The sequence below is a fragment of the Solea senegalensis genome, linkage group LG2 (genome assembly GCF_019176455.1).
Source record: "Solea senegalensis isolate Sse05_10M linkage group LG2, IFAPA_SoseM_1, whole genome shotgun sequence".
Lineage (NCBI taxonomy): Eukaryota > Metazoa > Chordata > Actinopteri > Pleuronectiformes > Soleidae > Solea > Solea senegalensis.
Genome location: NC_058022.1, coordinates 5438917 through 5466697, shown reverse-complemented (window position 1 = coordinate 5466697; position 27781 = coordinate 5438917). Strand labels below are relative to the sequence as shown.

At 42.2% G+C, this 27781-nt stretch overlaps 3 protein-coding genes across 3 annotated transcripts; 2 read left to right on the top strand and 1 right to left on the bottom strand.

Annotated features, from left to right (window-relative positions):
- Window positions 1–10: 10 nt before the first annotated feature.
- Window positions 11–11563, top strand: usp37 (ubiquitin specific peptidase 37). Its single transcript, XM_044013461.1, has 24 exons — window positions 11–171; window positions 1216–1444; window positions 2323–2473; window positions 3124–3212; window positions 3299–3414; window positions 3784–3861; window positions 4032–4120; window positions 4538–4631; window positions 4726–4881; window positions 5087–5218; window positions 5321–5444; window positions 5582–5829; window positions 5938–6055; window positions 6205–6284; window positions 6441–6605; window positions 6744–6797; window positions 6911–7058; window positions 7143–7362; window positions 7515–7681; window positions 7804–7864; window positions 8208–8323; window positions 8443–8512; window positions 8939–9077; window positions 10005–11563. Exons 2-24 carry the CDS (start codon window positions 1271–1273, stop codon window positions 10090–10092), a joined length of 2877 nt encoding a protein of 958 aa, XP_043869396.1. The 5' UTR covers window positions 11–171; window positions 1216–1270; the 3' UTR covers window positions 10093–11563.
- On the bottom strand, window positions 11556–13165 carry ybey (ybeY metalloendoribonuclease). The gene is made up of 4 exons (XM_044013538.1): window positions 12581–13165; window positions 12365–12496; window positions 12147–12215; window positions 11556–11894 (listed from the first exon to the last, which is right to left on the bottom strand). The coding sequence occupies exons 1-4, from the start codon at window positions 12788–12790 to the stop codon at window positions 11799–11801; spliced, it is 507 nt and encodes a 168-aa protein (XP_043869473.1). The 5' UTR covers window positions 12791–13165; the 3' UTR covers window positions 11556–11798.
- On the top strand, window positions 13155–27599 carry LOC122758994 (minichromosome maintenance complex component 3 associated protein). Its single transcript, XM_044013435.1, has 29 exons — window positions 13155–13237; window positions 13505–15123; window positions 15439–15680; window positions 16164–16245; window positions 16346–16496; window positions 16602–16795; window positions 17131–17270; window positions 17386–17583; window positions 18048–18316; window positions 18433–18595; window positions 18913–19070; window positions 19578–19801; window positions 19972–20222; window positions 20829–20929; window positions 21194–21325; window positions 21510–21623; window positions 21794–21946; window positions 22053–22250; window positions 22415–22483; window positions 22572–22706; window positions 23280–23430; window positions 23838–24102; window positions 24204–24301; window positions 24714–25104; window positions 25251–25541; window positions 25647–25782; window positions 26357–26542; window positions 26748–26886; window positions 27037–27599. Exons 2-29 carry the CDS (start codon window positions 13620–13622, stop codon window positions 27196–27198), a joined length of 6297 nt encoding a protein of 2098 aa, XP_043869370.1. The 5' UTR covers window positions 13155–13237; window positions 13505–13619; the 3' UTR covers window positions 27199–27599.
- The last annotated feature ends 182 nt before the right edge of the window (window positions 27600–27781 follow it).

Sequence of the window (27781 nt, the reverse complement as noted above, 5' to 3'; positions counted from 1 at the left end):
TTCCCGCCATCATCGTGCAGCTCTGCGAAACGTAGTGAGCGGGGCCACTGTCAACAACGCACGTATCTGGGAGCAGGTGAATGCCGGCAAAACAAACTTTCCGCGCTCGGAGGACACACGGAACTCTCGCTGTGATTTGAAAGTTTCGAGAAGAGCGCGTATCAACGACAGGTAAATGTGACCAGCGCCGTGGTCAGACAGCGAAACTGTTTCATCAACAAATTACAATCAGGCAAATTGACCAGTTAGCTAGCTCCTGCTAGCCGACTTGCTAATGTCGGCCTCCTCGTCCATTCAGCGCCTGTAGAGGAGGGGACGACATTATTTGAGCCCCGAACACTCAGCTCGACTGCAGTGTCACCGCGGTTATACCTGCCCAACTTTACGGCGTTCTCACGTCATTTTTACAAACTGTCTCGGCCGAATAACGGTTTGGTTCGATAGAACTATTTTACCCTGCGCGCAGCGTGTTATGCACATCTCCTGCTCTTTGCTACCCTGGTGCGGATTGGCCATCAGGGCTAATTTGATGGCTAATGCAAACAGCGGCAACAATAACGGGCTGTTTACGGAACCCACAGCCGGCTATCAAAAGTAACTTTTGTTATCCAATGTTTTTAAACTCCCACATAGGTCCAATATTGTGCTACCTGCGCATGCATGTTGTCATTACCTGTTAACCTTTAGCTATTACGTTTGGGCGCTCAGAGTTTGTTGTGATTTTCAACACTGTAGTAAAGCAGTGGGCAGCATGGTCCGAAAATTAACCTTTTCTTGGTGTAATTATCTTAGTAATATTAAGACTATGTACTTTATTCAATACTGTAACATAACATGTTACGGGAGTTTGTCTATTGTTTGTAAAGCTGAATTAAAATAGCATCATAATTATAATGGCTAACAACATTATGTGATACTGGCCATATTTTGATATAGGGTCCCACGATTTATAAAGAACATATTCATATTCTATCAGTTCACCCTACAACTCAACAAAAAGCTTAAATTAAGCAATTGAATATATTTTTCTCTCTTGTCTGCTGTGATTTGTAAGTGAGTGGTCAGTTGTAATGTGTTAACCTTATTGCATAACAAAAGTATTTGTTCACAAAGTTGTGTGCAGTGGTGCATGGGCATACTGATATGGTTAATTCATGTAATCCACTTCACAAAGGCTGAAAATTGCTGTTTGACAATAGATTTTCTCTTGTTCAGGATTCGTTTGATCACAAATCCCAGTCTTCAAGGTGCACCAACTGGATCGTAAGCCATGGCAACCATAGTGCCCAAACTTTCCAGCGGTGGTGCTGTTAAAATCCGCTTTAACAGCATGGACCTGGGCACCACCAGGTGGAAAGAAGGAACTTTTGAGATTTTGGAAAAGGACAACAAAGTCAACCTCTGTCTAAGGTTCAACTGTGGTGGTGCCTCCAAAACCTTTCAGGTATTTTTCATTTAGTTGATTCATAGTTTTTTGTTAGAATTTCTTGCAATTGGATTTCAATTTTGTATTTGTATTTTAAGTATAGTGTTTTTTTTTATGCTTTTCATCTGTGGAAATTTGCATCTTTCCTCCACATTTTAACATCACAAAGTCCTGGGAAATGGGAGCATTTAAGAAATCTCTTAATTTCCATCACTTCTGCAAACACACATGATGTCCACTAACTAAATGCTTGCTGCTGCTGTCACCTCGTCATCGGAGTAGAAATAATTGCTTTTTATAAATTCAATCATTGATAAAACATTTGTTTTTGATCTTTTTAATATATTACAAATAGTTAAAGTAGCTGTGTCTTTTTCATCCAGCAGATAATTGAATAATCCTGCTCATCCCCATTATCACGTCACCTTTTCAACAAACGTGTAGAGAGGTCATATTTTCTCCATTTTTCATGTACACAGGCAGCATTGATTACGCTAACAGAGCTGGTGACAACCCTGCCCCATTGGGTCAGGACTTTGCATTGGCAGATACTCAACAGTAAAAAGATAATTGTTTTATATTATTATATTATATGTATTAATTATATTAATATATATATTATATTATATCTATTAAAACATAATGTGGTCTTCACAAATGCAAATGTTTATATTTTTATTATTAAAGGTTGTAAGTGAGCACATTAAATGAAACGCCAGTCATCAAACTATAGTAGAAATTCAGTCTGAATTTAAATGATCTGCAGAGAAGTTTTTCATGCTGTCAGCTGTCTGAGATGACTTTCTAACATGAACACAGTTGCTCAATCGCTGCAATATAAAGTATAATGCATTTAATATTTACAGGATAATTAAAGGTCTTCTTCTTGCCCTCAGCTAAACCAGAATGTGAAGACCATTACCCAGAATCTGAGTCGAATCATGCTGACTTTGAAGGATGGCAGTGTCATCGTTCTGGATAAGATGCCCCAGTCTTTGGCGCTGAAGACTAAAGAATACCTGGAAAAGCTGAAACCAGGAAAGCCAAGTAATTGCTCTTTGGCTTACTTTGAAAGATTGCAAACATGTCATATTAGTTAGTGTGTGTACTGATGTTCGCTGAGTTTGAAGTCAGTATTTGTTTTTTCTGATTCGAACTACTGTCATCATTTCTTGTTGGGGCTGTCGCTTATAATCCAAAATGTGTTCAAACTTGAACCTTAAAAACCTGTTCAAATTCAAAATATGCAGCCCAGTAGCCCATCACTCTGTCTGAAGTAATTACTGCTTTGGCCAGCAGAGGGCACAGTGAGTGCCACTTGACCTTAGATCCACTTAACTGTGGTTGACTTCTTAACCCTCTTAAAGTTTTTCTTTGAAAATGACACAAGCAAATTAAAATGTCATCCTGAGCTGACAATCATATCACTAAAGCATCTGAAAAGTGACATTTGTGATGCAAGTATTTTAGGATTTACAGTGTAAATAAGAATGTAAGGAACACATCTGCAAACTCACCTGTTGGCTCCACTACTGTCATATTACGTTTTTACAAACACAAAACTTTCTTCTTTTAGTGGAAAAATCATAATGTCTGATGCAGCTACAGACTCTGTTTGGACAGAATATTGCTCCAGACTGAAATTTTGATTGAATGATGTATTTCTTTTGTCATAAGCTCCTCTTATTATTTCGTAGTTTTAAAATCATCCCATGGAAGTGCAAACTTCAGTGTGCTGGGAAACCGCTCTGCGAAAAATGAGACCAGTCCGCCAGGGGAAAGACAGGTAAACAATAATCCCAAGCTCCATTAACTTTGAAAATATTTAGATAAATGTACTTTTTGCTTAGATATTTTTCTAATACCTTCAAGACAACACCAAGGCGGCAGAGCGTGGAAAGCCGAGAGGACACAACACCACGGAGACCCCTGGGCAGTCCAAGCAGAGCAGCCTCCACTCCCACTCGCACTGGACTATCTGAGAACAGGTATGATGTGGCTTTATTTATCTTTACTTGAAGATATTCATTCTATACAATGTTTATATCATCCCACAATTCCTTATATGATTTCAGTTCCTTAAACCTTAAAACGTTTTGTGATGTGTATGTGTCTCAAATGAGTGTTAAACATGTACGATATTTGTTGTTTTTGATGTTTGTTTTTCCACTAGGGTGCTATTCTTTTTTACTAGTATTTAATCATCGACTTTATTTATTCCTGAGTATTTATTCTTGGTGTTTTTCCACCCTCCTGTTGCATTGTACTTGACTGACCACATAAATTCAAATATCTACAGGATTTCTTCCCAATGTTAGAATGGCTATTATAGTGTTATTCTTACTCCTGTCTTCCAGGAGTGAGAAGAGGAAGAGACTCTTAAATTCTGAAAGTGACCTGACTGAGGACTACCCCAAGGAAAATGACTCTTCAAGGTAGAAGCAAAACACCTCCCTGCCTAGACTAAATGATGTGCTTTTTCCAGACTCCCGCAGCCTTTTTCTTTCAGAAATGTAGCCTGGATGTTTTTTTTGGGCTTAATTTGCTTATTCTAAATCCTCTGTTTTCACACTCGTATAAAACTAATTTTTATGCAATTTCTTAGTAACAACAAGGCCACAACAGACCCATCCAGGAAGTTTCTGCTGAGCTATAAAGAGAAGATGAAGCAAGGAGAGGAGAACAGGAACTCAGGTGAACTTCTTTGTCCACAGCTTAGTCAGCAGTGTCATCGAGTGAATATATGGCTGATAATGTCTTAACTTACCTCTTCCAACCACGAGAATTAGTTTTGGTTTGTTTAGTTGTCAGTGGGCAAAAAGCACTCAAACTGGTCTGCACCAAAATTGGTGGGGTTTGGGACTTGAATAAGATTCAAATTTTTTGTTAAATTCTTTTCAATCGGCTATATTTATGATGTTGACATTTGTGAGTTTGTTGCTGAGGATCGTCGTTGGTATTTTTATGTTCATACACTTAAATTCATACATATACATTACTTTGACCTCTTTTAATAGAGAAGGTAAGTGTGTATTGGCTCGGTTTTACTAGAATTAGGAAAAAGGTCATCTTGCATATTACAAATAATTTTTTTTTCTTTCTCACGCTCAGCTCCACTGGGTTCAACTCCCCTTCAGTCGTCATCATTCTATGGCAGCAGATCTGTGACTAAAGACTACAGCCAGAGCCACTCTTTTCTGGACAGGTAGATTTTCCTCAGTGTTCACCACAAATGAAAAGGTCTGCAAACCTCTGCTAAGTTGGTCATTGAGTCCCCCTCTGCTTGAAAATCCCCCCAGGCCATCCAGTACAGCACAGACCACTTCGGCCAAGCGAAGCCTCCTGCTGCCCAACCACTCCACTCCCTTCAAGAAGGTGCGCCCCTCTCTTGACTATGGTGGCTGGAACAAACAAAGGCCCTCCACTCTGGCACAGCCTCAGCCCCCACTGCAAGGGTAAAAACCTTCCTATTGATGTGAAGAGAGAAATCATTACAAACAATGTGAATATTTTTGAAACAACAACAAAATGATATAGTTGTAAGTCTCTATTTTTAATGTGTTTTGTTGCTGTTAGAATATGCAGTACATGTCTTATAAGATGTCATCAAATGATCAGTTTTTAAATTGTTTATTTCTTATCCATTTGTGTGTATTGTAGTTTTTCTAACTTGGGCAACACTTGCTACATGAACGCCATCCTGCAGTCTCTCTTCAGCCTGCCTTCCTTCTCCAATGACATGCTCAGACAGAGCATCCCATGGAAGAAGGTTCCCATTAATGCATTACTCAGGTACTACATGCATCAAGCGCTCCCAACAGTACAATATAATTGCTGATTTGTACTGTGAGTTTTTGAAGCCTTCACTATCTATGCTATCTACACTCCCTGCAGGCGTTTTGCTCACCTCATGGTCAAGAAGGACGTTGGCTGTCCAGAGACAAAAAAGGACCTGCTGAGGAAAGTCAAGAGTGCCATCTCCTCCACGGCTGAGCGCTTCTCTGGAAATATGCAAAATGTAAGATCTCTGTCTGAATCAGCACTGAAGAACTGTTGATGTGTGTGGTTACTAAGTATCATTTTAGCAAGAAAATAACATTTGTGAAGTTCTTCTTGGCTTAATTAAGTCGTGTTTTGTCTCACCATGTCAACCAGGATGCTCATGAGTTCCTGAGCCAGTGTTTGGACCAGTTAAAGGACGATATAGAGAAAATGAACAAGAGCTGGACAAACGAAGCTTCAGCTTCCTCGTCGTCCTCTGCGGTGTGTGACAATGGCCAGGACGCAGCATCGTTGACGGCCAAGACGGAGCCTGGTGAAGAAGTGGACACCTGTCGCATCTACACCTGCCCGGTTGCAGTTAACATGGAGTTTGAGGTGCAGCACACCATCGTCTGCAAAGGGTAAGGCCGGTTTTCTCCTCCTGATTGATCAGCAGCATTTACACCAAATTGTATTTTGAAAATAAAGCAAATAAAAGTTTTGTTTAAGCTTTTCATGTTGTTTTGCAGCTGTGGTGAGGTGGTAACCAAGCGAGAGCAGTTCAATAACTTGTCCATCGACCTGCCGCGCAGGAAGAAAACCCTCCCACTTCGCTCTATCCAAGATTCTCTGGATCTATTTTTTAGGGTGAGTCTTGCACAGGTTAAAGTTCGGCTGTTTTAATTTACTTTAAACCGCTTATGCAAGCTTATTGTGTATGACTACGTCTGTGTGAAATGAACTGGACTTATTATGTTTGAACATGTTAACATTGTACTTCCCTCTTTCTTTTGCAGATGGAGGAAATTGAGTACTCGTGTGAAAAGTGCAATGGCAAAGCAGCAACTGTTACACATAAATTCAGCAAACTTCCCAGGTATCCACTGACTCAAGTTACCGCATTCATTCCAGTTTAACATGTTTAGTCAAGTAGACAATTGGAATTTCAAGCAGAATCTTCCACAAGCAACTGTTAACCAGTATTGTTGCAAGTAAAGGATTACTCAATTATTATAACTATTTTCCCCCACAGAGTCCTCATCCTCCACCTCAAACGGTACAGTTTCAATGCTCAATTGTCTCTGAACAGCAAGCTGGGTCAGCAGGTGGTGATTCCTCGATACCTGACCCTGCTGTCCCATTGCACTGAATCCACAAGACCTCCTCTTAGTCTTGGCTGGAGTTCCCAAGCCTCCATGTAAGACATCTCAAACGTGTTATTGTAAAATGTGAAATATTTTACATAAACCATTACTTGCGTTAGGTTTAGTTGCTTTACTTGGCTGTGCTGCATCAGCTGAGAGATGATGGTGAATTTACTTTGTTTTTCACTAAGGTCCAGAACACTTAGAACATCACAGTCTGTCAACTCCTGCACAGCACCTGCCCGGTAAGACTCTGCAGTACATTCATATCTTAATGACGAACAGAAGAAAATGTGCATTTTATAGTTGGCAAAAGTGTAAAGCTTGTTTTTCACTGATCTTCTGACTGTGTGTGTAGAAGGATTGGAGGGAAAGTGGCAAACTCCAGCTGCACCTCCAGCCTTATGGACTCTGACTGTGAAGAGGAGCCTACCCGAAGGGTGAGCACCAGTCGCAAGCGACGCCTCAGCAGCTGTCTACCTGACGAGGACGAGCGTCAAGAAGAGGTGAGCGTTTGGCAACCTTGAAATATACGTTTCATTGTTGTTCCTCCTCTGCCGCCCTTGTGATGCTGATTGATGTGTTTCCAGCGCGGGGTACCAATAGATTCAGCAGACTTCAGTGGCATTAATGACGATGAAATGCTGGCGGCAGTGCTGGAGATGAGTCGCCAAGAGGCCGGTCTGTCTGCTCCCCCGTCCCTGGAGGATGAGCCGACCAGCAGCCCAGACACTGGGTTTGGGGACACAGACGCGCATGACCTGGCCTATCACACAGATCTGATGGAAGCAGATGGCAAACAACCTGCAGGTAATCCAACATCTGGAGGTTCATTTGTTGAGAAATGTTGTATTTAAAGAGGGAGGTATTATTTATTGTATATGGATGCTTTAGTGGCAATATATTCACTTGTGTTTTACAATCAATTTAACTTCCTTGTGAATGTGTTAAACTTGGTGTAGATGTTCTGGATTCCTTGGATTTGACCATGGATGAGAATAAGGAGAACCAGACCCCAGAGGGTGTGCAGCAGCAGGGTGAGCTGGACTGGGTTCAGCAATATAGTCTGGATCAGGAGAGAGAGGAACAGGAGCTGCAGCAGGCCCTGGCCCAGAGCCTTCAGGAACATGTAAGATCAAAGTTTTTTTTGTTCAGCAATGGAACAAGACACTGTTTATTATAGAGAGAGAAACTCACATTCTACACAGTATGAGATACTGTAATACATTGTCTCCTCTTCACTTCATGCAGGAAGCCCAAGAGATGAGAGAGGATGATGATCTAAAGAGGGCAACTGAGCTCAGCCTACAGGGTATGGACCCAAATCATTTCATGTAGATCAATAACTGGTTCAATTACCAACAGGTCAAGGGATGTTGTTCCTCTGAGCGTACCCAATATTCCCAGGCACTGCCCAGTGGCTCCTAATTCTAGGAAGGCTTTTAGTAGATGGGCTTAATGCAGAGAGGAATTCCCCTAAGGGGATTAACAAAGTTCAAAAGTTCAAAAGCACGTTCTTACATGTCATTTTGACCTAAATCTTTGGACAAAGAAAGGACACACAAACAAACAATCACTTAAAGTTGCATAGTGGCGCTTTAAGAAATCACGGAGGGATGCAAATGTACTGACCACACTCCCTTCTCGTCCTACAGAATTTAACAACTCCCTGCCAGAGCTGCTGTGTTCGGATGATGATTCTGGTAATGAGGACGTGTTGGACATGGAGTACACTGAAGCTGAGGCTGAAAACCTAAAGAGGAATGCTGAGGTACTTGATGTCCTGCTGTTGAACAACGCGTTTTAAAGAATTGTCCATATCATGAGTAAAATGCTGTAGCTGTTCTCATGATACAGTGCTAATCTGCATTTAAACCTTTTCTTCTACAGAGTGGAGATTTGGCCAACTCTTTTAGACTCATCAGTGTTGTCAGTCACATTGGAAGCAGCTCTTCCTCTGGTGAGTGTGTGTGTGTGCGCACGTGATGAAGGTGATATGAGGACATATATGACTTCATGTTCATTTTAGAGGTAGTTTGGGGTTAGGATTAGGAAGTGGGGGGTGATGGATGCATTATGTCAACATGTATACAAACTACTGCACTGAGGTAGTGAACTTGAGCCTGATGAGATTCAGTTATTTTAACAGACAAGTACATAATTTGATTTGCAAACTCTGAAGTTGCAGAATGAATTAGTGGGTGTGCTCAAAATCTATCTTTTGTGTGTCTGAGAGACAGAAGCACCACTCTTGGTGTGAAAATGTGATAAACCTTATTTAAAAAAAGTGATGTTGGCAGAGCTCCATGTCCTTGAGGATGTGGAGTGTCCAGCTCAGGCTCATCATAACCTGTCCTCACATAAGCTGTGTTTGTCTTGGCCCTAGGCCACTACATCAGTGACGTGTACGACATGAAGAAGCAATCGTGGCTGACTTACAATGACCTGGACGTGTCGCGCACGCAGGAAGCAGCTGTCCAGCGAGACCGTGATCGCAGTGGATACATTTTCTTCTACATGCATAAGTGAGTTGGCAGCTTGTTGTATCATGTGTCCCTGCAGCATTTGTATGTTTTGTTATGTGATGGATAAATTTATGCTGGATTGAGCCATTTTTGGCCACTTCAGCCAGACTGTTTGTGCAGCCAAGAAAAATCTAGAATGTTTAGGTCTTGAAAAGTTACAGAAAAATACAAAGGCATGGAAATCTATGGGATTTTTGCCTTCTTGACAATCTGATTATCAGTGTATACTACCCAAGGCTGATCAATGTTTGTCTGCAGGGTTTCCACATGTATGAGAGTTTAATATAGCAGATAGGCTGCTGCTCAAAGGATGAGAGAATGACCAGGGCTTTTAATTAGCCAGCTTAAACAGTGAAGATTAACAGATTAATCTGGTGCTCTTTATTTTCTATTCCCTTCATTTGATTTGACACATTCAGTCACATTTTAATGCTATTCAAATATTCTACTGGATTATTTGTTGAATATTCTAAATGCCAATGCATGAGAGCTAGTTTAATTAATGAAGGGTTCCTAGCACGTTAAGCTAAGAGGAGCAGCTAATGACATGCATTCAAGAAACCTCTTAGATTTCATCACTTCAGCAAAAACACATGCTGTCCACTAACTAAATGCTTGCTGCTGCTGCCACCTTGTGGTAATTGATGCACAGTAAATATTTTGTTTTTACCTCCAAAAAGGAAGATATTTAATTTATCAGTTCAATGCAATCATTGATAAAACATTTAAAGTTCAGTCTTTTTAATGTACATTAGCATTTTCATAACTAAATGAATACGTGGGCATTTCAGAGTATACCGCTGCTAAATGTATATTTGCACAATGCGAAAATATTTTTGTACCTCTGGTGAGATGCACAGCTTGAGGTTGTTTTGTAGCAAGTGTGTGTTTATTGTCAAGAAAAGTCATGACCTTGTGTGTCTGCAGGGAAATGTTTAAACAGCTGTCCGAGATGGAGCGAGCTGGAGCCAGCAGCACATCAGAGGCGGGGAGAAACGTCCTGCAGCCGCTCTGAGCACTTCGTCTTTGGACGAGCAACCACCCACACATCCACCACTGAACTCTGCAAGATGGACCTCTAAGCTGAACAACCTTGAGTACTACTGATAGCTGTTCTTTTTGGTCATCTTCAGGCACTTCTCTATGAATCACTTAATGTCAGGTCAGATGGCACCTCTGAATGCCAACATGTGCTGATCTGTCGGGACTCTTTCAGAGACCAGAAATGCAGATAAAATGTTCAGTGGATCAAATTTTGCCTCCCATGTTTTTGGGGCTGGAGTTTTTCTTTGCTATTTTATCAAATAACTGTTTTGTAAAGGTTTTGTTTGTTTCTTGATATAATTCTTTACAATTTAATGTCGTTTGTTCAGACTTAAAATTCATTATCGAACATCAGATGCTACTGGTTTGTAATGGATTTTGTTTTGCAGACCCTTTATTTCCCATATGAACTAAATAAAGATATATTCTACGTTGGAGTATAAGCTATTATAGAGTTAAAGGGGTGTTGTATTTAGCGGGAACATTTGGTGCAATATTTATTTTTCTGGCATGAATTGGCCAGTGAAGATCAGCTTTGTCAGTGTGTGTGGATGTTTTCCTCGCTTCTTTCTGTGCTTGGTTTATAAGCTAACGTTTGTGTGTGGCTGTCTCCATATTTTTCAACTCGTAGAACCCAGTTGTGACATTGCCTGTTTTTACTGAGCTCTTCTCAGTGAAACACATTTTCTGTATGGGTTTCTGAACTTGTGCCTCCCAAGGAATTTTTTATAAATATGTATACAAGCTTTACTTTGAAAGTTGCACAACCTTGTTGCTTTTGAATGTCTGTCAAATCTCAATGTGCAAGTCAGATTTTTCTCTATAAAAAAAAATACATTTTTCTATTTATTACAGCCAATGGTTAATTAACCCATCAAGATGCACCAGGGAAGCTTGCGATGGCATACTGTCCGTTATTCTCCTCCTCAAAGGCCAGTTAACTAACAAGTCCCTGTCAAACATGTTTAAATATAGAATGTGAGTAGTTTGCTTCCCCTCTATTTAATTTAATAAGCACTGGTTTTATTGCTTATTTGTTTCCATTGTAAAAACAAAAATGCATCAAGTACACCATGGCTGATGAGCAGCATTGAAACATGGTGTCTGCTGAACATATTCACGCCACACAAATGAATCGAGTCTGTATGAACCTGGTATGATATTCCCCGTGTAGTATGAGGAAATGTCCAACATCATTAGCTGACGTCCTGTTGCACCATTGATATACCTGGTTATCAGAGCAGACACAAGTGTTTTAGAAAGAGTTACTTATGTCACAGTGAGTTTCCATTACTGAAATGTGGCGCGTTCCGAACCATCCCAGATGCAGTGTTAAGAGGGTTAAATGTATTTGTGAAGTAAAATTGAACAGCTTTTTCTACCCTTCATATACAACCGAATCTTCCTAAAGCAGATTTTAATAAAATATTACAATGAAAGTGTACAGACTTTAATCTTTAAAACTCTTGAACAACATTGGAGTTAAGTGATTCAGGATGTCCACAGAAACAATAGCAGCAAACATTGATTGTGAATGTCTTGACGTTTGTGTTGAATCATTGTCGGACTTAATATGATTGCATGGCACAGTGTACAAGAGATCAAGCACCATAGTACGTGTAGTAGAGGGTTCAAGTGTAAATGTAGCAGGTGACACTGTCACAGTGACAGTCACTGTCATCTACTATGATCACATTTCTTCATCAGCGGTTGAAGATGGCGTCCTGTGAGTCTGTTGTACTCACTTAGAATGTAGTTTTCCCTTTGCAGCATCTGCAAGAAAATACATTAATAAACTGTGGAATCTCTTTCCCAAACTTTTCTTCTAACTATTAATATATAATATGTTAGATTGGAGCTATTCACTAAAAAAAAAAAAAGGGTTATAAACCAGTGATAGTTATTTGGATATTAATAGCAATATGGGATCAATGGCTTGATATAATATTGTGGCAGTTATAATTTTCTGAAACTGAACAATCAAAGACATAATATTATTGTACATTAAAGCTAATCTATACAAACCTCAGTCCATTCTTCCTCTGTCTCATGCCTGTAGCCCAGCAGGTGACAGATCCCATGTGCAGTGACCACCTGAATCAGGATCCAGAGAATGTTGCACTTAATCAACAGCAGCTCATGCCTTTACTGTACTCACAGGTGAGGAAGGGGAATGGCTGGGACAGTGTTTTAGAGTTGTTGTAGTCACAGGTGCACTTGAACAGAGCCATATATCTACTCACTGTGAGAGCATCATGCAGATCAAAAGATTCTTCCTGACATTGTTTCATCACGAACTCGACCCCCAAGAAAATGTCACCGAGATTCAGCTCATCCCTGTAAAGAGGGCAAGGCAGCTTCCCAGGTCTCAAGTCCTATGCACAAACAAGGATTTCACGTCAATGAGCACTTTGTGAAAGTAGGTGGAAGTGTCATGTTTATACACACTCGTGTATTACCTCGTGGAAGGGGAACGAGAGGACATCTGTCGGGAAATTCTTCTTCCTATAGGTGTTATTAATTTGTTGGATCCTGTGGTTATCCACACAAACGATGCCCACGTCAAATTTCTGGACGCCCAGAATGTGTCTCAAAGTGTCAACATCCTTGCGCAGCCTGGCACGGCGAAGACGCACCACCTTTTGGAGATTTCGAAGTACTACTCCCATTTTAAAAATAAACAGACCAAACAAATATTTAAAAAATCTGAGGCATATATGTACATTAAAAAAAACAATTCCCTCCGTCTGCAGTAAGTTTTAATTACGGTCTGTTTACGAGAATGTATGGTTAGCTTAGCGTTAGCAGTGACCTATGCTGAGCCATTCAGAGCAGGCTGAAATACAAGGTGACACGCCGCAGCAGTATCAACATACAATTTCTCCTGGTTGACTGTCTGTGATAATTCAGTCGAGAGAAGTAAAGCATTTTCTATTATTCAAAGAAACACCTCACTTTCTCGGTTTAAAATCTTTACGAGGAGAGACACGACCGCAACATTGGTACTCGCGGAACTGAATTCAGAAGTCAGAGCGGACGATAAGAGCTGTGGGACCACCGGATGTGGTGAAATGTTTTCGAAATTCGGCATGAAGAACAACAGAGCAACATAAAAGGTAAAATATGTCCTATATGCATCTAATAATAAGTCGTTCGTAAAAGATTATTTATCTTGCTTTACAACGTTGTGTAATTTAACAGTTAAGTTCACTCTTTGCCGGAACGATATTGATAGAAGCCGAGCACGCATTTGTACTTATTACCCCTGTTTTGGAGTGTATATTGACTTATGTGATTCGATGTTACACCTAAATCTACATTTGTGATGTACTCTGTGTAAAATTATTTGCTATTATAAATGAGTTTATTTATTTACTACTTAGGCTACCTACTCACCACATACCTTGGGAGAGAGTGACAGTGTTACAGATCTGTCTGCATGAATGTGTAGACGAGACACCTTCACTGGGTGAGTAACCATCGGCTGATATTTGCGGCATGAATCCACCCAATCCGTTCGGCCGACCACAAGGTGGGGCTTTCCAAGCCCCAAGCAACACCATGAAGACTGGCTTGTTCCAGAAATTTGGACAACAAAGTTCCAACAACCAGCCTCAGACGATGGAAGTTCTTCAACCCTCAGCGTTTGGACAGCCACCTGGATTGATCCAGCCCTCAGCTCATGGAAATACCATGTTTGGACAGGCCCCTGTTTTTGGACAGCCGTCTGCACAGCAAGCTCCAGCGTTTGGGCAGCCATCAGTGACAACAAGTAGCTCAGGCTTTGGCAGTGGCACAGCACCAGCTTTTGGACAGACTAGTGGACTGAACCAGGCCTCAGTCTTTGGGCAGCCTTCTGCATTTGGGCAGGCATCAGGATTTAGTCAGCAGGCTCCGGGATTTAGTCAGCAGGCTCCGGGATTTAGTCAGCAGGCTCCAGGATTTGGACAGACCCAGATGACCTCTGTGCCCACCACTACCATAGGACAATCTCAGCCACCTGGGTTTGGACAGTCTGCATTTGGGCAGTCTGCATTTGGACAACCAGCATCTACCAGTGTCACTAGTGTATTTGGTAACAGTGTGACACAGAACAAACCCTTAGGACCATCCAAATTCAGTTTTAAACCAGCCACTGAGGCACTTTTCAAACCCATCTTCAGTGCCAGCCCCGAGCCTACTAACCCTCAAACTACAACCATGTCCAGCTTACCTTTTGGGAGCAGTGGTAACCAGACAACCTCCAGCAGCAGCACCACCACAGGCTTTTCTCAGTTGACAAGTGCTAATTCTGGGCCAACAGGCTTTAGCTTCTCACTGCCAGCTGCAGCTCCCTCTATCTCTACTCAAAACAACCCACTAACAACTAGTAATAGTGGCGGTCCTACAAAACATTTGCAATTTACTTTTTCCCAGCCAGCTCCTCCTTCTAGCTCGAGCACCACAAATGCATCCACCGCCCAGCCCTCTACTCCATCTTCATTTAGTTTTTCAATCAAGCCCCCTCAGACCCAGACACCACTTTTTGAAGGCACCAATTTTGGTCAGCACTCATCTTTTGGTGACAACAAAGGTCAAACAGAGAGCATTACAGATGAGAAAAGGAGTAATGTTGAAGCCTTAGAGGACACAAATGTATTTGCTAGATTGGGTAAAGGTACTAAGCGTAAGGAGGATCCAGTGGTTCCCAACATCAGCCAAGAGAAGCCTGCCACAGTGGAGGATGTTCTAGCAGAACCAGACTCAGCAAGGCACCCCCCTAAGAGGCCCCTTATGAGGTCCCATGGCCCACCAGGCTTATTTGGAAGGGCACTAAGTGGTCTTCGTAAAGACGGTACGAACTTTGGAAGGCGGGAGGCCACAAAGGAGCCTCAGCAGCAGCCACTGAAGTGGGATGAGACTGAGAGGGAACATATCCAGGGTCAGGATGATAACATGGCTGCTACACCACCCACTGCACAAACTCTCACCAAAGATGTGCTGGAAAAAGCAGAAGAGTCAGGTAAAATGTTCAAAGCAAGTCAGACACCCTCTGTGGTATTTGCATCACTGAGAAAAACTGTTGCATAGTGAAAACCCATTTTAAAATAAATTAGCCTTTGATAACTTTTTTTAATTGACTTTCACTGACTGAATATACATCTTCAAATTATATTGTAGAATGTTTTCATTTGTTAATCCTTTGTTGATGATATAAAAGAAAACCACAAAAGGCATTTTATAATGAAACCCAGTTAGAAATCTCAATTTTGTTGAATATATATATCAGTAGGCTAATCCAGTTGTCTTCCTGTTACTTATTTTTGTCCATATTCAGCAAAAACCACCAACCCGGAGCTTCTAAGTTTTACCCCGGTGAAACGTGGGGTACGCAGGGAGAGCTCAGAGAGCCTCAGCGGCGGGTCTTCCATAGACTGCACTGTCCTCCATTGTCGGAATATCCCACCGAAACTCAACAGAAAGAACATTATCGAGAAGCACTTTGCTCGTTTTGGCAAAGTCACAAAAGTGATTTGCCGCCCTGCAAAAAACTTTGCCTTCATATACTTTGATGATCATGTGAGTTAAATTCATTCTACATACTGTCATTGTTCCATTGTACCAGACCTCAAATCTCCCAGTTAATAACAACATTTTAAAGTAACTTCTGTGTGAGTTTTGTTTAGTACCATGTTTACTGCACTATATTTACTATACTTGGCTGTGGCTTTATTGCTTTTTTGGATTGAACAAGCCTTAAAAAACTAATGATAATTTGTTTGATACATAAAATGTTGAAAAAAGTGTTTCTCAAACCTCTAAACAACAGTGTCCTCAAATAATATAAAATATTTCTTTGTTAGAATTAGCACAGAAGCCAGAAAATATCACGTTTAAAAAGCTTAAAGATCAGATAATTTTTTTTTATTTAAAAAATAACTCAACCCTACTAAATGATTATTGAAATAGTGGACCAAAGGACTCATTTAATATTAACCCCACTCACTAATTTGGCCGCACATGCTGGTCTGTATATCTCACTTTGTTTTGGTTTTCTTTCAGGCATCAGCAGCACAGGCCAAGAAGAAAGGCAAAGTCCTTCATCAACATGAACTCATTCTGTTGTGGCAAAGAAAGAAGCAGAGTAAATTTTTATTGGATCAATGTTATTGTTAACTTCATATCACATTGAATTATTTGCTGCAATTATATGGATCCTTATTGTCATTGTTTTATTGCAACAGGTCCAGCAGAGAAAGAGAGCAGATCTGCAGTAGGAAAAGAGGAATTAGGAGAAAGCTCAGAGGACACACAGTCCAGCGCTACATCCTCCACATTCAGAAGAGCTCAACTCAGGGCTTCCGAAGGCACCAGCACCATGACCTTTAGGAGCAGGTAACACATTCTCATGTACTTGATCAGAACCAGGCAACACCCGCAAAATAGTGAAAAAGTATCTGTAGTGCTGTGATTTCTCACACATCCACTAATGTGTGTCAGCTCTCCAGCAAAGAAGATCACATCAGCTAAGTCTCTGCAGTTCAACACTGAACCACAGAAAGAGAGTGCCACAGAGCCACAGAGCTCAGAGCGCCCAGTCCCCTCCTCCCTCCTCCACCTGATTGGCCAGGTGGCAGAGACCACTGAGGACAAGTATCGTCTGCTGGAGCAGAGGGATAAGGAACTACGTCAAGGTGAAGCTATGTTTCAAATTCATCTATACAGCGCAGTTCACCTCCACAGTTCAGTTTGAAATTGCAAACCCTGATCTGGCAATCGCTACATCAGCTATGTAAATGAATGTGACATCATACCAGCACAACACATTGTAGCCTGCCAAATAACTGAATACAGTGTGTCTAGCTCCTAGCAGATCGCTGTTTTTGGTTAGGAAATGCAAATTATTGCTTATTGTATGGAAATGAACCAAATTGTATTGCTGGGTTGAAATGTGGCATTTTGCAACTGTTACATTTACAAGGTTCAAAAAATGCAAAAATAAATTTGTGTGTATAATATGTCTGCACAGGTCGGCCCAAACGCACAGACCTGAATCTGTCGAAGGCCTTTGTGGGGACGTGTCCCGACATGTGTCCAGAGAAGGAGAGGTACATGAGAGAGACACGGAATCAGCTCAGCATATTCGAGGTCATCCCAAGCACAGAGATGGTAATTAAAATGATACTTCGCTCATCGTGCTCCCTTTTATACAAAGGAAGGCAAAATTAAGAAGCACCAAGAGAAGTGACTGTGCTTATTGTTACCCCCTCTTGTCACATACTAGGTGGATCACACAGCAGCCATCAAGGAGTACAGTCGCTCCTCAGCAGATAAGGAGGATCCTCTGCCCAATGAATTGCGCCCCCTGCCTGTGCTCGGCATGACCATGGACTATCTGGTGACTCAGATCATGGACCAGGGCCATGACAACTACCGCGACTGGTATGACTTTGTCTGGAACAGAACCCGTGGCATCCGCAAGGTATGGCCCTGATTTACTGCTCTCTTCAAATATTCACTATAATTACACATTGTATTACATTTTGATGTATTTTTACTCCAATCTTTCCATTTGAAGGAGCAAACAAATGTCTTTCACATTGAAAAGTAGCAGGCAAATATTATATTATGTAGGTTTCATTGGATTTTTTTTTAGCATAACTAATACTAGTCTAAATAAAAATAACAAACAGTATTTTATATTTTATTCTCAAGTTCACAAAATGATGGTGAATTGAATTGAAAATTGTGGAAGTACTAAATAGGAACCACCCAGTTATTTGTAGTGTGTGTGTTTTTTGCTCATTTAATTGTAATGTTTTAAATATTGTATGGGTTTATATAATCTCACATGCAACCAAACCTTTGTTCAAGTACACGTCTTGAGTCAAGTTTAACAAGTAAGGATGTGTTGCATACTGATCCATTCCCCTGTCACATCCACAGGACATTACCCAGCAGCACCTGTGCTGCCCACATACGGTGTCGCTGATCGAGAAGTGCACACGCTTCCACGTACACTGTGCCCACCACCTCTGCGAGCAGCACATCTCATCGTTTGACCCCAAGATCAACAACGAGAACATGACAAAGTGTCTGCAGAGTCTCAAAGAAATGTACCAGGACTTGGCTATGCGTCAAATCTACTGCTCCCAGGAGGCAGAGTTCCGCCAGTACAGCGTTCTGCTCAGGCTCAATGACGGGGACATCCTGCGGTCAGTCCTGGAAACAGACACACGTTTATTAAATAACTATTCTGAATTGAAATCACTGTAATGAACCTTATTCTCTACCCCAACAAAAACTTCCCTCACTCTTTATGCACATACAGTGAGGTGCAACAATTCCGTGATGAAGTGCGTAACTCGTCGGAGGTGAAGTTTGCTGTTCAGGCGTTCGCTGCAGTCAACAGCAACAACTTTGTGCGCTTCTTCAAGCTGGTGAAAGGAGCCTCCTACCTCGCCAGCTGCCTCCTACACAGATACTTCAATCAGGTCATTGACTTTATTCATTTACTGATAAATGATGCTATTGTCAGTTTCTTTCCAATATAGTAAATTGTTGCTGGTGGTGAAGTAACAATTGTCCCACCTAGGGACCTAAATGCAGAGAGCAGCTGTTGTGGAACAGCCAGTAGGAGGGCACAATCCCAATCTCAATCTGAACTGCACTGTGATTGGTCAAAGCCTCCTATGATTCAACAGATTTAGATATAAAGCAGATTTTACTTAAGTAACAGGTGTGTGGAGATGTCACAATGTTTCCGTTCTCTCGCTTTACACTCTTCTTACTTTCTTTTGTGCATGTGCAGGTCAGAGCGAAGGCCTTACAGATCCTGAACATCGCTCACACTGTGGGTCCACGGTCGACTGCATTTCCAGTCGAGGACGTAACTCGGATGTTAATGTTCCGCAGCACCGCTGAAGCAGCTGACTTTATTCAGCAGTATGGCCTGAACGTCAATGAAGAGTAAGTGTCAAGCCATTTCTTTTATTATTATTTATTTTAAGACCTCATTCATACTAAAGCTGCTTTTAGCATGGCGTCACAAAAGGCCACATTGTGGCATCATTTGCTCTTCTGCATTTTCCGCTGAACTGCATTTCGTAGTGGAAGGCATCTACAGATGGTGGCTGCTTTCATGCACCAATGGCCGGACATGTACCAGAGATTTCTAGAGGGGCTGTGTGTGAGAATGAGAGTGTCTGCAAAACCCTCAGTACGGACACTCTCCAGTAATTGTCCTGTTTGCTTCCTGCTATATTATCTGGTTAATATCTAAGTCAGCTCACGTGAGATCACAGCAGGAGAAACTCTGGATTCTGGTGATGCACAAGCCAGCCTCCACCCCTCACCTGGATACTCTGGAGATGGTCTTGCTTTTGTGAATGTGTTTTTGGCCCAGACACACTTGCTGTGTTCTTCATACTGTATAAGACCCAATACTTACTCTCTTAGTATATTCTGTTCACACAGTGTGGTCGAGCTGAGTCGCACGGCATATCAGGAGCCAGAGCTGCCGCTGTCCCAGAAAAAGTCTGAGGTCATCCTCGCAAAGAAAACCATGTTGGTTGGCGAGGTGGTGAATGGAAGCCCGCTCCCTAACCCTCCCCAGCATGCCCCCATCTGCAGCTTTGACGCGCAGAACAAGTACCTTGGAGAATTGACTTTGGCTGAGCCCACTACAAGCCAGTTTAACGGTACTCATGTCTATTTCACACATCCTACTCCTCATAAACATGTGTTTTTGAAAGTACAAAAATATTTCAGTAGCAATCCTCTTGAAATTTGTAATGAGGAAACAAAAACATAATCTTATCACCTCACTGTACAGATTCAGATTGATTAATTTTTTTCCTCATTGTCTCAGCTCTGCCTGCTAAGCTGGAGGTGAAGGCATCACCCAGCTACCCAGAGACATTGCCACAGGTCACATCGCTTCTCGACACCCGCTCTGACTTTGGGCTCCCTCCAGCTGTTCCAGATGTGCCGGCTGAATCACATTACAGCTCGTCCCACACGGCCGACGCCCCGCAGTTCTTCCAGCCGATACATCAACCTCAGCCTGTGAAGTCACCCTCTCCCCCTCCTCTTCCTCCTCCTCCAGTGTATAGTGACGAGGTGAGATCTCAGCATGTTTTCGATATCAGATGATGGCATTTGTGAGAAGCTAAAATCATAATCATGATGGAAATTCGATTGTGATCTCCTACTGAACATCCAGGTTTATTTTTAGCAGTAGAATCCACTTCTGGAACTGATAATGGACACTTTTGGTATGTTTGTTTTCTTCAGCCATAGAGCAGTTATATTAGGTATCTCGTTTTACTCGCGCTGTGTGTTTCTTCTGCCTCGACGGCTGAATCATAATCATAAAATGTGTCACTATGTGCAACAAAAAATACCTGTGTCATGCATTGTGTGGACACATTAGGCAATGGGTTCAACGTAAACAGACATTTGTTTAGATTTACAAGCTGCAAACTACTGATGATGTTGATGTGCACAAAGGCCTTAAGGGTTGTTGAGTCTAAAAATGCTGCGATATTTCTCTGTTGTTCTTTGTCTGAAGTTTTGTTTTTTTAAGTTGATCGTGGTCTTTTAAATCCTGACATTCTAGTTGCTGATGATATTTTAGGGGTGTGGCTGTAATGATGTGAAAATGCAATATAAACATCGTCTCTCAAATGTATACTGACTTGCTGTGTGTGTGTGTGGTACCTGCAGGAAATAAGGGCTGAACTGAATTGTGTGATTGAAGAGGTCGTCGAAGCAGCACTGAGGGAAATCGCTGATGTTGGTGCCAGCTATGCCAAAACAGCTCTCGCGTAAGTTCACATTATTTGTACTCCACTTGAGGTAAATTGGGTTTCTAGTCCTTGGACACCAGTATGCAGACAGGAGCCAGTTATGAAACCACTGGCCTTCTGAACAGTGGATAACCCACTGTACCTCCCAGGCCACATACATTTATTAAGTGCCATGAATACTAAGCCATTTCCTCAAGGTTTCTGAGGAGAATTAAACATTTGTTCTGTTTAATTAACATGTTTTTTTTTTGTTTAACTGTTCTGTTTACTGTGGTTCTGCAGGGAGAGCAGTGTGCAGATGGAGTCACTGGTGGGTGAGGTATTGGGACAGATGCTGAAGGAGGTCTCCTCCACCGAGATCAAGTTAGAACAGGAGCGTGTTGCAGAAGAGAAACGCAAGCGTGAAGAAGCCAGGTTGGTCTGCAAGCACAAACTATCCTCTCTCAGCTCTCTTAGTTTTCCAATCATATGTAGCATTCAGTTTGGACACTCAGTTTGGACACTCAGTTTGGACACTCAGTTTGTGACACTCAGAGGAGTGAAAGTATTTATTCACTCATAATTAACCCAGATTTTGTTTTCATCTTGTCGTTACCAGGAGGAGGCAGGAGCATGAGGCTTTCCTGAATCAGTTCAGCGAGTGTCTCTGCACAGAGCTCATCCACCAAGTTGTCGACGAGACCATCAAAGAAACCTGCAAATCTGAGATCCAGTAAGGTTTTTTTTCCATTTGGTTTGATGTCGGTGTTTGGACTTTTTAATATCAAAAAGGTGCAACAGACTGAGTTTCATAGATGGCATTTTAGATTTATAGTTTTCACGTGCTTCAAAATGTTCCACTGAATACTGAATTTAAAACGTTTGTTGTTAACCTCATTCCAGGCAAGCAGTGAATGAGAAAGCACAGCGTGTGGCTAAATGCACGGAGCAGGTCTGCAGCCGTCTGGTTGAGGAGACTCTGAATACAGATATTGCTCTGATAGCTGAAGAAATCCTTGATGTCGAGCTGCAAAGAATCCACAAGTACATCAAAATGTAAGAAAATCTGAAAAGCTTTTAAAACAAAACACAACAATGGATCCCAGGTAGTTCTTTCTTGGGCCAGAACCAAACATTCCCCCTCTCTAATATGTACCACCAGGTGGCGTGACGTGGTAGCAGTCCGTCGGCAACTGAAGAGACAGATGAGAGGTTTCCCCGCAGCTCCGTGCTGTGTGGACCCAAGATTCAAACTCAAGGCTCTGGCTCCCAGTGCCCCTGTACAGCCCTCCATAGCAGATCTGGCTCACGGTGTGGTCAACCTGGGCAATGCTGGCACCTTAGCCCTGTCTAGCACCAGGTAATTTCATCTGCAGTTTATAGACTATATTTTTTCAGATGGGTCTCTGGATGAAGGTTAATGAAACATAAAATTATTGGATACGTCATTTATAGCACATAATGTATGATTCCACTTTATTTGAGTTGAATGTCACTGTATGCTGTTGTATTTATCATGTCAAGGTTATTAAAAATGAGGCAAGAAGCAATCCACCAGATGAGAGTCCACTACTTTCATCAGCTGCTGCTTGAGTAAGTACCGAGTTTCTAAGTTTGTCTGTTGTCTGTGGTTCATGTCACAAAGCAGCATGTTGACCTCTTTTTTTTTTTTTTCTCTCAGTGAAATGGTGTGGGCTCCGCTCGACCTGCCAGCACTGGTGGCAGAGAACATCCCTGACCCGCCTGTCCGAGTCTTCTGGAAGCTCGCTCTCCTGTTACCCAGCAACCACGAGAGTGAAGCCAGCCTGGCCGACGGGTAAGTCGCTGCACTGCAGCTGAGACGGTAGCTGTGGCGGATGGATATTATTTAAATGGATAGTGGAGTTGTAAAAGGTATTGATATATTATTAACTCTGATGCCATTGAGCAGGTTTTAGCTGTATGACAATAGCCTCACCCAAAAAAGAATCTACATTTGATTAAATGTACTATATCTGGGTGAAAAAAACATGGTTCATTTCCCACACCAAACTTCATAAAGACATTCTGTGATTTCACAGAAGTTCAAATATGTGATCTTGTGACTTTTGTATTTGAAGTCCTTTGTTTGAAATTATGAGTTGCATAAACTTTCCAAACGATACAGCAGTAAACTAGCAGCTCCTTTTGTCCCTCAAGCTAAAAAAGCCAGTTTCATCCATGGGCTTTGGTGCAGGAGAGTGAACAGTTTACTAACTATAGTTTCAAGCCCGAAACGGCCGTTTAAAACCTTAACAACCCAAGCTTTTCCTTTCTAATATTTAATAACATTAATTGGTGATGATGGCACTTGTGTGCAATCTTCACCAAACCTTTCATCGCATTTGTCCTCTCTCGTCTTTTGCTTTAGGATTCTGTCGGACTGGCTGGAGGTGAAACTCGGTGGCGAGGGGTCAGAGGTCAGGAAGGAGCAGCCAGACGGCACACTGCAGACACTGTGCGTCACCAACACTCTGCAGGAGAAAGAACAACACACGCACATAGTCCATGTCAGCGTCAAGGTACGGATGACTGGAGTAAAGCGGAGAAAAGAGTTGAATGTTTGTTGAATATACACATGATCTCGGCTGAAGCGGTAGATGCACACAACCACATAAATTAGCCATCTGCATCCAGCTGTGCGTAGTTTATTAAGTTACTAATAAGGGCCAGAAAAGCGAACCTTTGGTGGCCAAAGGTCACAGAGGACTCACAAAACTTAGTCGTCCTCAACAACTGTGTGTTGTATGAGCTTGTAAAAATGTTGCCTTGTTTTCCATTGTTTTATTTTCTTATGTGCACTTGAATGTTGTTGATGACTGCCTTTGATCAGTTGTGTTTGTCACCTTGATGGATGAATTATTTCCTCCGCGTCTGCACTGTGTAACATGGATTTCTCTTATTGACCACATCACTTGTTGTGTGTCAGGCGTGCCGAGGTCCACTGACTGAAGACAGTCTGTCCAAAATGGAGGAAATTGATGAGCTCAATGGGACAGGAGCTCTGATCATGTTGCTCCCCACCATGCCGTTCATGCATCCAGGCCGTGATGAGCAGGACGTTCCTCTGCTGTCCGCCTTGCTTCAGCTCAAACAGCTGCAGCAGGCCAGCAGCTGGCACTGCCCTCTGCCTCTGGTCATTCTGGTTCCAGGGCCTGATGGTGGTGCTGATGATGAACAGAAACTCGGAGAAGGTAATCAAACTTAAAAGGAAATAGTGGCTGTCTTTCGATTATGTGATTCAGTAATTTGCACATGCTTTGAATGTCTCTTCTCACGGTGTCTTGTCTCATAGCCCTGATGCTGCACACACTGGTCCAGGAAGGTCTGATATCAGAGTTCATGTTCTTCTTCATACCAGAGACCACAAGTGACATCCAAGGATCTAAACAGGTACGACACATGTGGGCTAGAAGTTTTTAGTGTTGTTACACTATTAGCCCTGCCAACAAGGTTAAGTTTTTGGCCATGTTTGTCTGTCTCAAAAAGTGAAAGAAGTATTTGGACTAGGAATGTATTCAATGGTCCAAGGAATTGGGTTTTGGTGGAGTGACACTGTGGGAAACTGAGAGGCCATGGCGGAAGTTTGCAAATCCTCTTGACATTCATATTCATCAATAAATTAAGTTATCTGGAAAAGAAAATCAGGTGTTTGCAGCCCTCACAATATTGTAAAACGTTTGGACTGAAAAGATTGATTCCCTGTCGTATCTGTCAGTGAAGAGGATTTTATCAAATTACGTTAAAAAAAGTCTAATTTTAACATTCTCCATTCCTTCTGCCACCTTTCCTCCTGTGTGTCTAGCTGAGCTCTGCCATGTGTTGGCTGCTTGCTCGTGCCCCTCCATCCTTCCCACTCGCCTGTAGGTCCCTGGTGGAACTTGTCGAGGCCAGTTTGAGTCGAGAGTTCAATTCCAGAGTGCACAGCCACCAGCAGGAACGAGCCACCGCACATCTTCCCCCACAGGACCCCGCACCCATCATCCAGCTGTACAATGCAGTCCTGGTTCACATTGCCGACGCGGTGTCTTCCGAGGACCTCTGCAAAATCTCGTGGCCGCCAGGCGAGTTCAGCCTCCCCGAGAATCGGCACTTTGTTCCTCATCTGGGCTTTAACTCACCTCGGCATCTTGCCTGGCTACAAAAAGCCATCCTCAGTCTGCAGCTGCCACAGTGGGTGCAGCTTTCTTCTATAGGTCAGTGACAGCGACGACATAATTATTTCACGTTTTGTTGTGGGAAGGCTTTTTTCACAGTAAAGCATCTTCAAATAAAAGTGAAAATACAAAATAATCGTTCTTTCTCCTCACCTCTCCTGATTATTATCTCGCCTTCTGTCTAGACTCTTGGTCTGAACTCCGTGCCTCCATCTATCACTACGCCGCTCAGATCCCAGTCTCGCCTCACAGTCAGCCTCTTCTAATGTCACGCCTGGAAAACCTTCTGGAAAAGGTCAGGCTCAAGTGTCACTGTGCCAAAACCCCCGGATCTGCCGTCACCATGAGAAGCTGGGACAGTGGGGATGATGGTGTTTTACCAGCCTACGTTCAGATCCCCTGGGAAGACATACTGGTGATTTGCATCGATCACAAACTGAAAGACTGGCAGATTCCTGGGCCACCTGTTTGTAAAGGTAGGGCCTAAATCAGGAAACAACTCATATTTCCCACCTGTACCTACACATGCTGTATAATTTTCATTATAGTATATGACTGATTGTTTGTTTTTGTTGCTAAAGACGCTGTGACAGAGGATGGAGAGATCCTGGTTTACTTCCCCACAGAGGCACTGAACACTTTCCAGCCACCTGATGAATGGACCAAGGCCACCAGACGAACACACAGAGAGAAGAAGCAGCAGGAGGAGGAGATCGGGTACTGAAATCATTGCTGCAACATTTATGTTTTTGATGTAGTTGTTCAAGTCACTGATGTCTGTTTATATGGACATTAACAGCTCCTCCCACTGCTTCCTGTGGTGGCTACCCTCCGTTTTAACAGACAAGGTCACTCGCCACTATTGGGCAGTTATTGCACAGAGTAGAAGGTATTAAGGATTAACACACCCAGTGTTTACTGAGGTCGAAATAAAGCTGCATATTGCATCTGCTTTGTTTGCTCAGTGATGTCAGAAGATGTCATAAGTAAGTTGGCGTAACTGCCACTAAAAATAACTTGATTTAATAAATTAGGCAGGTATTTGGAGGGCTGTGTGTGTGGAGAAAAAATTAAGTGTGTACCTTGTTGTGATTTGGTTGATGATGTTTATTATTATGTCTCTCTCTGGTCTTGGTGAACAGACCTGATGATATACAGCAATACTTAATTGCAGGAAAAAGCAATACAGAAACAGAGCTATTGCCTTTCGAGCTTTACATTTTTTGTTACCGTTGAGCGTTCCTTTGCTTTGTCCCCGTTGTTAACCATCTCCTTACAATTCTGTCTTCAGAGCAAGTGCAGCCGCCTGCATCACACCCAGCAGTCAGTCCCTCAGACAGAGGCTGTTTCACAATGTGGTAGAGACACCCGAGTCCTTGGCTGCCCCGATGGACATCTCACACACTCCCACGGCACAAGAACTGATGACCCACAAACTCCTCCAGAGCATAGAGGACGAGAAGGCTGAAAGCAAAAGGTATAGCAGCAACAATTTGACCAGTTTAATAATATAACTTTGAATGTTTCACTTCACTGTGAGAAAATTATTCACTTGAATTTGTCATTACTTTATGCTTGCAAAAAGTGTCAGTTTTGAAATATTTGTTTATATCTTTGGACATATTCTTCAGATACTTTGCAATAACATGTTTGTGGCATGTATCAAACACGCACATCTACAGGAGCATGGAGCAGCTTCAGCGTTGGCTCGATGGTGACACCTTGGACCACTTGTCCACACCACTCTTCCTTCCGTCCTCCACCCTGTTGTCCATGCCCACAACCATAACTCGCAAGATTAGAGATGGCGGTCTTACACAGGTACGATATCACTCCACCACCTGTGACTCTGGGTCTTGAGCCACCTTCTTTTTTCATACTTTTTACTAAGTTTGCAATAGAATTTTGTTCAAAGAGAAAAAGCATGATTCCCAAATGTTTGACATGAAACGACAACCTTCCTTCCTTCAGAAGTCTGGTAATCGGACACAGAGAGCAGAGCGGCCCCTAAAGGTTCCGGCATCGTTTGAATGGCGACTGAAGGAACTGGAGCGGCAGATTTTGGCGAGCCAAGAGGAAGAGCTTGCCTGCAGCCTGGAGCTGAGCGGTCTGCTCAACATTGTTGATGACTGACCAACAAGTGATGCTCTGTCTTTCCAGTTACATATTTACCAATGTTTGATTAAGTGAGGCAAAATGAGTTTTTTGTCTCTGAGAGACTACATCGAACTTTTAAGTCTGTTTCATCAGAATGTTTTATTTGATTTTTTTATAGGTATATATTACAGGTATGAGTGTTTTTTTTAATTAGAGAAAACAAACCAAGATGATTAGTTCTTGGTTTATGTTGTACCATTAATATAGCAGAGTTTTAAATATGTGTACAAATACAGCATCTATTTGATGCTCATTCTGAATGCTGTGTGAAAAATATTTTTTTGTGTGTCTTTAACAAGCTTAAATACTTGTATGGTAGCTTGTGTCTTTGTACTGTTTAGTTGTGACATTTTCTATTAAATATAACATTGACAAAACTTGTGAATCTCCCACTCCGCTTATCATTGAAATGCTCTCATTGGCTCGTCGTGGTCTGTGTGCGCGAGCCCTTGTAGCATTTATCGCGAGACCTGCTCTGATTGGTCATCGTAAGGAAAACCACACCCATTTCTCCGCCCAGTCGATGCGTGATTGGACAGCCGAGTCTCTGCTCATGTCT

What these genes read in the sequence shown, in the direction of transcription:
- ybey (XM_044013538.1), bottom strand. Translation starts at nt 12,790, where the DNA reads ATGGGAGTAGTACTTCGAAATCTCCAAAAGGTGGTGCGTCTTCGCCGT. An exon ending in TCTCGTTCCCCTTCCACGAG is followed by an intron (nt 12,497 to 12,580) that starts GTAATACACGAG and finishes GTTTGTGCATAG; the next exon opens with GACTTGAGACCTGGGAAGCT. An exon ending in CAGAGGAAGAATGGACTGAG is followed by an intron (nt 11,895 to 12,146) that starts GTTTGTATAGAT and finishes ATTTTCTTGCAG; the next exon opens with ATGCTGCAAAGGGAAAACTA.
- usp37 (XM_044013461.1), top strand. Translation starts at nt 1,271, where the DNA reads ATGGCAACCATAGTGCCCAAACTTTCCAGCGGTGGTGCTGTTAAAATC. An exon ending in TCTCTGGAAATATGCAAAAT is followed by an intron (nt 5,445 to 5,581) that starts GTAAGATCTCTG and finishes CATGTCAACCAG; the next exon opens with GATGCTCATGAGTTCCTGAG. An exon ending in AGATGGCAAACAACCTGCAG is followed by an intron (nt 7,363 to 7,514) that starts GTAATCCAACAT and finishes AACTTGGTGTAG; the next exon opens with ATGTTCTGGATTCCTTGGAT.
- LOC122758994 (XM_044013435.1), top strand. Translation starts at nt 13,620, where the DNA reads ATGAATCCACCCAATCCGTTCGGCCGACCACAAGGTGGGGCTTTCCAA. An exon ending in ATCCACAAGTACATCAAAAT is followed by an intron (nt 21,947 to 22,052) that starts GTAAGAAAATCT and finishes ATGTACCACCAG; the next exon opens with GTGGCGTGACGTGGTAGCAG. An exon ending in TAGTCCATGTCAGCGTCAAG is followed by an intron (nt 23,431 to 23,837) that starts GTACGGATGACT and finishes GTTGTGTGTCAG; the next exon opens with GCGTGCCGAGGTCCACTGAC.